The sequence below is a fragment of the Gamsiella multidivaricata genome, assembly GCF_025024155.1.
Source record: "Gamsiella multidivaricata strain RSA 2152 chromosome Unknown BC939scaffold_41, whole genome shotgun sequence".
Lineage (NCBI taxonomy): Eukaryota > Fungi > Mortierellomycota > Mortierellomycetes > Mortierellales > Mortierellaceae > Gamsiella > Gamsiella multidivaricata.
The window spans coordinates 121,721-128,626 of record NW_026251749.1 but is presented as its reverse complement, the minus strand read 5'-3'; the positions used below and the strand labels follow the sequence as shown (position 1 = coordinate 128,626).

Here is a 6,906-nt window from a genome sequence, read left to right as displayed (position 1 = left end):
AAATCTTGGGAGGGCTGCAATTAGCGCCAGCCAGACAGAATGGCACCTGCTCCATATGACACGACCTCTTTGGTTTATCACTGCGGGTCTTATATAACCATATAGAAACAGAACACGAGCTCCTTGCCTCGCGTGGGATGAATTGCAACGGTGGAGTGCATGAACTGAACGCAAAGCGGATAAAAATATTCATGAATGCAAGACAAATGCAGGTCGAACTGGAGTACTATTTGGAACCAATATTCAGCATAATCCGTATCCGTATAGACACTAAAAGGATACTTTGGACCCGTTTCTCGCATATAGACATGGAGATATATCTTTGACGACGGTGCATTGTAGTGTACAGGTATGCGAAGCAGGTCAGCCCTGAGCTGGTGCAATGAAGACCACTTGCTGCTACGCGTTACTTTAAACAGCAGCACCTACCTAGCGTGACTCTGCATGGGTCGCCATGCTTGCTCGTTGCTCTTGTCCTCTTTCCCTCTTCTGTTCGGTGGCTAGGAATTATCGTATAAAGGGTGGTTTTAAAGAGATGGCACACGGTAGTGGGATCGCTGCCGTGTCCAAGGCGCGCTATTCAGGTCGCCTGTCTGCAAAGATGAAGTCTAAACACTCTAGCATGCTATTCTATCACATAATGTCGCTGCGACAAACCAACTTAACGCCGATCACCATCCCAACACTTCTTTTTTTTTTTTTTGTAAAAGAGAGATAAAGATCGTTAAGTTGCCCAAGCGAGATTTGTTGCAGTCGACTAGGATTCGCTAGTCGCGTCAACTACGGCGAGTTGTTGTTTTGTACCCACATAATGTTTGTTCACTAACGCGCTGTATGATGGCTTTTTAATTTTGCCGGCTTGGGGGACAGGACTACTCAAGAAAGACATTAGCGTGTATGCTTGTGTCCAAGTTGTTTCTTTACCCTCACTGCCATTGACAAGACCTGGGTTTAGATTGTCCTTCACTCCTTTTTACACGCGGATGGATGCATTCGTGTGGAAGGGATAGGATGGTTAGGGACGCAGGAGATGAACTCCTGTCTTCCAAGGCAACGTTGCTGGTTCGTGCAAGTGCGCCCATCGCTGTATCTCTTTCTATCTCTCCACAGGAATCCTTCACAGTCCAAGATGGCGATCCTTGTCCCTGTGTACAGGATAATGGATAAGTAGATCGGAGAAACAATTTATCTTTTTATCAATGTCGCCATTTTTTGGACACTGCACTCTACTGCGCTATTCCGTCTTCGCTTAAATACCCAATTGCTCTGCCTGCCTTTCTTCTGCGCTATTTCTCTCTCTTACTTCTTCTCCCCGAAGCCAGCTTGGCTCCCCCCCTCCAGGTCACAGTTGCCCTTCTTTGGTTCCTCACTCTCGAATCTCATTCCTTGGTCTGATCCACTCTCCTCAACTCATCATCACAAACCTCATTCCACCATGCCACCCCTCCAGGGCTATGTGGCAAAAATGAGGGGCCAGCGTTACGACCCCTCCACACTCAAGATGGCTCCAACATCACCCAGTCGCTTCGTCGTTTTGCTCTCCTCCTTCCTCGGTGCCTTCATCGGTATAGCCATCATCGCCTTGCTCAGCTTTAATGTCCAGTGGTTCGTCGAGAGGAATGTCCCCGTCATCACCGGCTCCTTTGGGGCCTCAGCTGTCTTAATCTATGGAGCCATTGAGGCCCCTCTGTCCCAACCTCGTAACGCCGGTAGGTCACATCCCCATCTCCCAACGGCCTGACTCACCACCATCTCCATGATGCAATTGATCGCTTTGACCACCCCACAGGCGGTGTAACCCTCCCGCTGTCTCGGCCGTTAACATTTTTTCATTTCTCTTTAGTCGGTGGTCACATCCTGTCCGCCTTAATCGGTGTCTCGCTCTACAAGCTGTTCAATCTCCTCTCTGAAGAGACATTCGCCAAACTGCACTGGCTGCTCTGCTCTCTCGCGGTCTCGATCTCACTCTTTGCCATGCAGATTACGCACACGGTGCATCCGCCGGGGTCGGCCTCGGCTCTGATCGCCGTTACTGGAGGACAGGCGATCTACGATCTAGGATATTGGTTTGTGCTTTGTCCGATTGCGTTGGGCGTCGTGTTGATGATGGTCATTGCCGTGGCCGTTAACAATATCACTAGAAGATATCCGACCCATTGGTGGAGCCCCAAGACGAGGAGGATCGCAGTGGTGGATCAGGATATGTCGATGGCCATTGCTGATTTTATCTCCCCAAAAGATGAAGTTGATGAGGACGAGGGCGAAGGCAGCACGAAGGAGGGAGGGGAGAGCGTCCACAGCGGCCGTGTTGCGCATGGGGATCAACACACTCGCCCCTCAAGTTCTTCCTCAACTGACTCGCCCTCCACCGTGGGTGATGTACCCGCTCCTGCTCACACTCGAAGGCCGTCTCAGCAACATCCTCATCATCCTCCTCCTCATCATCCGGAGGGTCACTATGCGGTCTACTATGGTGGCGAGCGACATGAGAGGCTTCATGATGGCGAAATGATGCTTGCAGAATATTCGCACTCGGATGCACTCAACGACGTGGAGCATAATGCCAGGCGTCCGTCTATCCACGTCGAGATGCGTCGTCCTTCCCATGCCTCGCACCTCACAACCCGTCGTGCTTCCAGAACTGAGGACGAGCATCTCGCCACGATCGAGCAGTTGCAGCAACGTATCGCCCATCTCGAGAGTCAGCTGGCCTCGACGTCAAAGTGACCAGAAACTTGTTGATCACACTCCCCATTTTTACTCCTATACCTTACTTAAGCTTGGCATACTGCTACCTATCAATTACTTCTATCTACATAATAAATAATATAACTGGATAAGAAATCAGTTCAAGATAAACTGGCCAACTGTAGTCTAGTTTCAACCTCTGCCGCTAATCGCAGCACCTCCATCCAGCATGTTAAAAACCAAGCGAAGCGCGGCAGGCTTCTCATCCATCTCTATTTCTTCCGTCACAGTTCCGTCCTCAAGGAACGCTGCACTGTCAAAAAGTTCCTCGTCCGAGAGCTCGTAATGAGCGCGGGTTTGTTCCTCCTCTGGATTGAGATATTCGGCGACTGGCATTGGCTGACGCACTGCAAGCTGTAGGATTGCCTGCCCTAATATCTCCATGCCGTAGCTGAGGGTTACTATGGGAGGTGCTGCGGGCTGTTATTCGCGATCAAAGAGACGAGTATGTCAAAAGCAGTTCCAGATTGCCTCTGTGGTGATCGGGTTTCATGCTCTAGTGCTCCATGTCATGGCTTGAAGCTGACCGACTCGATATATATCCTTAACTTCCAACCTTGCCCGCCTCCACTTGGCCGATTGCAAAATCTCAGCTTGGTGCTGTCGGTAGCGGCAATTGAATGCGGTAATGATCCCAGCATCCGTGGGCTGAATCCTAGAAGTTGTGTTGGGTGTCAACTTTAAAATGACAACGTTTGAGAATATCAATCCTAACGTTATATGCGAAGACGCATTATCTAGCAATAGGAGGATGTTGCGGCCTCCCCATATAACATGATCGATCCTATTCGTTGCGGCTTCATGAAATTATCGAGCCACCCTTTGGAAAAGCTGAGATCCTCCGACGCCGCACCTTTTCTCCTCGCAAGATCTCTGCCTTTTTCGCGTATGAATTCGGTAGAAATCCGAACGCGCTTGACCGCCATTTGAAACGGCCATGCGGCTAGAGCATCCTCCAATTCTTTATCGGTTACAGTAGCACTTGCGATATCGGGTAGAACGACCAAGCCTCGTTTCTGCTAGAGTCCTTGGATGGACAAGACCAAGGCCAAGAGGATGGTGAAGACGGCCTCGACAGGACAACAGGGGTGCTAGCATGCTCACTGTGTTCAGGGTCCTTAAATCAAATAAAGCGCACTCATAATTAGATTAAAAGAATTAATTTTCTGAAAAAGGTTAACACGACTCAAACGCGACTCTAGGCAAAAAAAAAAAGAGGCCGCTCCCAGAGCCCGCTGGGGCCTTTGGGATATAATCAAAAATCTTAAAAACATTAAAAATCCCCAAAATACCAGGTGGGACTGGTTCCTACCGCTTGTGGTGCTTCTAGGGCTTGTTCTGGGTCCTTATGCGCTACGTGCTAGACCAATGTAAATTCCTTTTTTTTTTCGTGGCAGGGCATTCGATGTGGGTCCACACACCACACCGACTGGGCGTTTATTTGTATAAAATCTAATAGTGAGCTGGACGTACACTTATTAAACTAAATAAAACACTTCCGCTTTTCTCACTTACTTCTCGACCTTCATATACCAATTTATACCCATAATATAGATACTAAAAGCATAATATTACAGTATTTATTCAAAATGACAGACTTGGAGAGAGTTATAGAGGAAAGACAGACGCTCCTAGTGCCATGTTACGGATCATGCCCTCAACAACGTACTCGTGAACTTCAGGATTCACATCTTGAGTACCTTGTTGGTTCTGCGAATCTTCATTCTCCTGTTCATCCGATCCGTTCGAATCCTGAGCCGCCTGCTCGGCTTCATAGCGTGCCATTTGTTCGCGGTACAGCGCTGACTGCTGCTGTGCCTGGTTCTGGACGTCCTTAAGAGGAGTGTTCTCGCGTACGGGATGGCCGTCGTGTCCAAGACGGGCTCCGCGGCTTTGAGAACCGCGGCCGTGAATGCCTGGCGGTAGCATCCTGGCGGCAATCGCCAATGGAGGAGCTCTGCGTCCGGGCTTGCTCTCGGATGCCGCTGGTGGATGCTCCGGTGCAGGACTCGAGTTTTCAGACGATACGTCTTCGTTGCTTGTCTGATTCGCTAACTTTTGGGGCGAGATAGGTGTGGGGGTGGATTCAATCGACGCAGCATGTTTAGCAGGCAAAGTAGGGATTGGGCCCTCCCTTGTCCTCTCTTGATTGGAGGACAGCTCCGTATACGATGGTTGGGCAGGTAGTAGATCCGAATTGTTTTCGTTGGCGATGTCAGACTGGTTCGTTATAGGGGCGCTTGATGAAGTCACCATTGGCGAAGGTGTTGAACTTTCAGAGTGCCGTGAATCCAACACGGGGGTATCCTCGCTTTGTGTAATTTCCTTAGACTTTGGCTCGTTCATTAGAGTATCAGTATTGGAAGTTGGCGTTTGTTGCTGCGAGTCAAGATTCTCTGGTACATCCGTCCCTGGTTCTGTAGGGTTGACCTCAGCTGGCATATCTGCACTATCGCTGTTTCCTCTTTCAGTTATCGGCTCTTCCCGATTCCGAACGGCATTCTCTGTAATTTCCTTCTCGCCTACAGGACCATCCGCGATATCGGAGCGTCCGTTTCCATCCAGCTGGACTGGCGCAGTGACAACATGGTCCTTGGCTTCAGCGCCCTTTAAATCCTGCTTACCAACTGCTTGCGAGGGTTGTTCTACTGTTGCTGATTGCATTTGTTCCTCTGAGTGTGGTCCTCCTGCTGCCTGATAACGTCTTGTATTTTTAGGCAGGCGGTGAAGGTACCTATGGTGAGAAATTCTGATCAGCTCCTGCAGAGGTACACGTAGCCACACTGTATTCATGTATTCGCTAAGACAGCATAGCTTACCCATATCCAACATCACAGCCCAAGAGTCCTTCGCCTCCCCATTCTTCGGCTGGTATAATGACCACCTAATCAAGCAGCACAATTCGATTTCGTTCAGCAGAGCCTTTCCACAGAGCATTCCCATATAATAAACCGTTCGCTTTGAGAGTAAACGTACCTCTCGAACCTCATCGGCATCCACATTGTACACATATAGTGGCAACAGCTCTCCAATGTAATCTTCCACAAGGTCATATAGGTCGCCTTCGCCTCTTATAACTCCTAGAGGGGTTCCGATGATGTAATCCGCATGAGCGCAAAGGCCTGCTCGCTCTGCTGGCGAATCCTTGGCGATATCCTATGGCGGACAAATTAGGACATTCCTCAATGATCTTTGTCGAAACAGGGGTTATGAAATAAAGAAAAAAAAAAAAAAAAAAAAGCGGGAAGAACACGTCTCTGGGTGCGACCTACTAATACATGCCACACGATATCACTGATGGTATCAAAGAGACAGAACTGAATACTGCAGCCGATGAGTCCGTCCTTGCCATCTCCCCACTTGCGTGTCGGTGTCATCTCGACCTCTACAAATACGTTTAACAGATGCAGGATAGGCATAAGCAGTCAGAATAACCGGCCGCGGGGTTTTTTCCTAATGATCCATTGCGCCAGCACCAAAATTGCGTTGAGATAATTACTTCGCAGGGCTTGTTCTCTCGTCGAATACACGTCCAGTTTTATCGGCTTATTTTCGCTCGCTTGCATCTGATCGCGCAGAGTCGTGTCCTCTGTGAGCTACAAGATGAAAGGTTATAAAAGAAAAGATACGACCACTGTCAATCTCCTAATTGCCCGTCGTGAAGGAGTGTGCAGCATCCTGGTGCATAGGTTTGTGGAGTAATAGGGATTACCAGTCGAATGTCATTGACGGCCATGATGTAGTCAAAGTAAGGCCGAAGTCCTGCTTGAGAGGCGGGCGAGTTGTCCTTAACCTGGAGCGAGACATGGCATAAGGGATGAGTTACTTGTCATCAAACAGAGTGTTTTTATGTGTGGTGTTGAGTGGTTCGATGGATGGTGGTGTTTACCTTGAGAACATGGTATCCGTAGCGATACCTGCCGCTGTCTCCTGAGGATGCGTTTCCCATGCGATGATGGTGTGTAGTGATGGGCGTTTGTGGAGTGCGAATGAGCTTGAAGAGCAAAAGAAAAAAAAGGGCGGCAGGATGGAGACTTTCTTATTCAGCCCAAGGTTGCAGGGCGTGCGATCATTCCTCGGGCGCAGACCAGAGAACTCCTCTGGACCGGAGGGATAACTTGTCTCTCTAGCCATTAAAAGCCAAAGACGACCTGAATA

General features: G+C 49.2%; 2 protein-coding genes across 2 annotated transcripts; one reads left to right on the top strand and one right to left on the bottom strand.

The window, feature by feature from the left end:
• Positions 1-1,231: 1,231 nt before the first annotated feature.
• BC939DRAFT_529726 (HPP family-domain-containing protein) lies at positions 1,232-2,841 on the top strand. Its single transcript, XM_051561530.1, has 2 exons — positions 1,232-1,709; positions 1,844-2,841. Exons 1-2 carry the CDS (start codon positions 1,436-1,438, stop codon positions 2,725-2,727), a joined length of 1,158 nt encoding a protein of 385 aa, XP_051411214.1. The 5' UTR covers positions 1,232-1,435; the 3' UTR covers positions 2,728-2,841.
• A 1,471-nt stretch (positions 2,842-4,312) lies between these two features.
• Positions 4,313-6,742, bottom strand: BC939DRAFT_424838 (GRASP55/65 PDZ-like domain-containing protein). Its single transcript, XM_051553149.1, has 7 exons — positions 6,638-6,742; positions 6,461-6,541; positions 6,248-6,344; positions 6,021-6,133; positions 5,725-5,904; positions 5,568-5,632; positions 4,313-5,482 (listed from the first exon to the last, which is right to left on the bottom strand). Exons 1-7 carry the CDS (start codon positions 6,695-6,697, stop codon positions 4,357-4,359), a joined length of 1,722 nt encoding a protein of 573 aa, XP_051411213.1. The 5' UTR covers positions 6,698-6,742; the 3' UTR covers positions 4,313-4,356.
• Between the last annotated feature and the right edge of the window lie 164 nt (positions 6,743-6,906).

Excerpts from the sequence above, each read along its gene's own strand:
- BC939DRAFT_529726 (XM_051561530.1), top strand. The coding sequence starts at position 1,436 with ATGCCACCCCTCCAGGGCTATGTGGCAAAAATGAGGGGCCAGCGTTAC. Across the intron at positions 1,710-1,843 it reads GTCCCAACCTCGTAACGCCG|TCGGTGGTCACATCCTGTCC; the intron begins GTAGGTCACATC and ends ATTTCTCTTTAG.
- BC939DRAFT_424838 (XM_051553149.1), bottom strand. The coding sequence starts at position 6,697 with ATGGGAAACGCATCCTCAGGAGACAGCGGCAGGTATCGCTACGGATAC. Across the intron at positions 5,905-6,020 it reads ATATCGTGTGGCATGTATTA|GATATCGCCAAGGATTCGCC; the intron begins GTAGGTCGCACC and ends TGTCCGCCATAG. Across the intron at positions 5,483-5,567 it reads GGCTGTGATGTTGGATATGG|GTACCTTCACCGCCTGCCTA; the intron begins GTAAGCTATGCT and ends TTCTCACCATAG.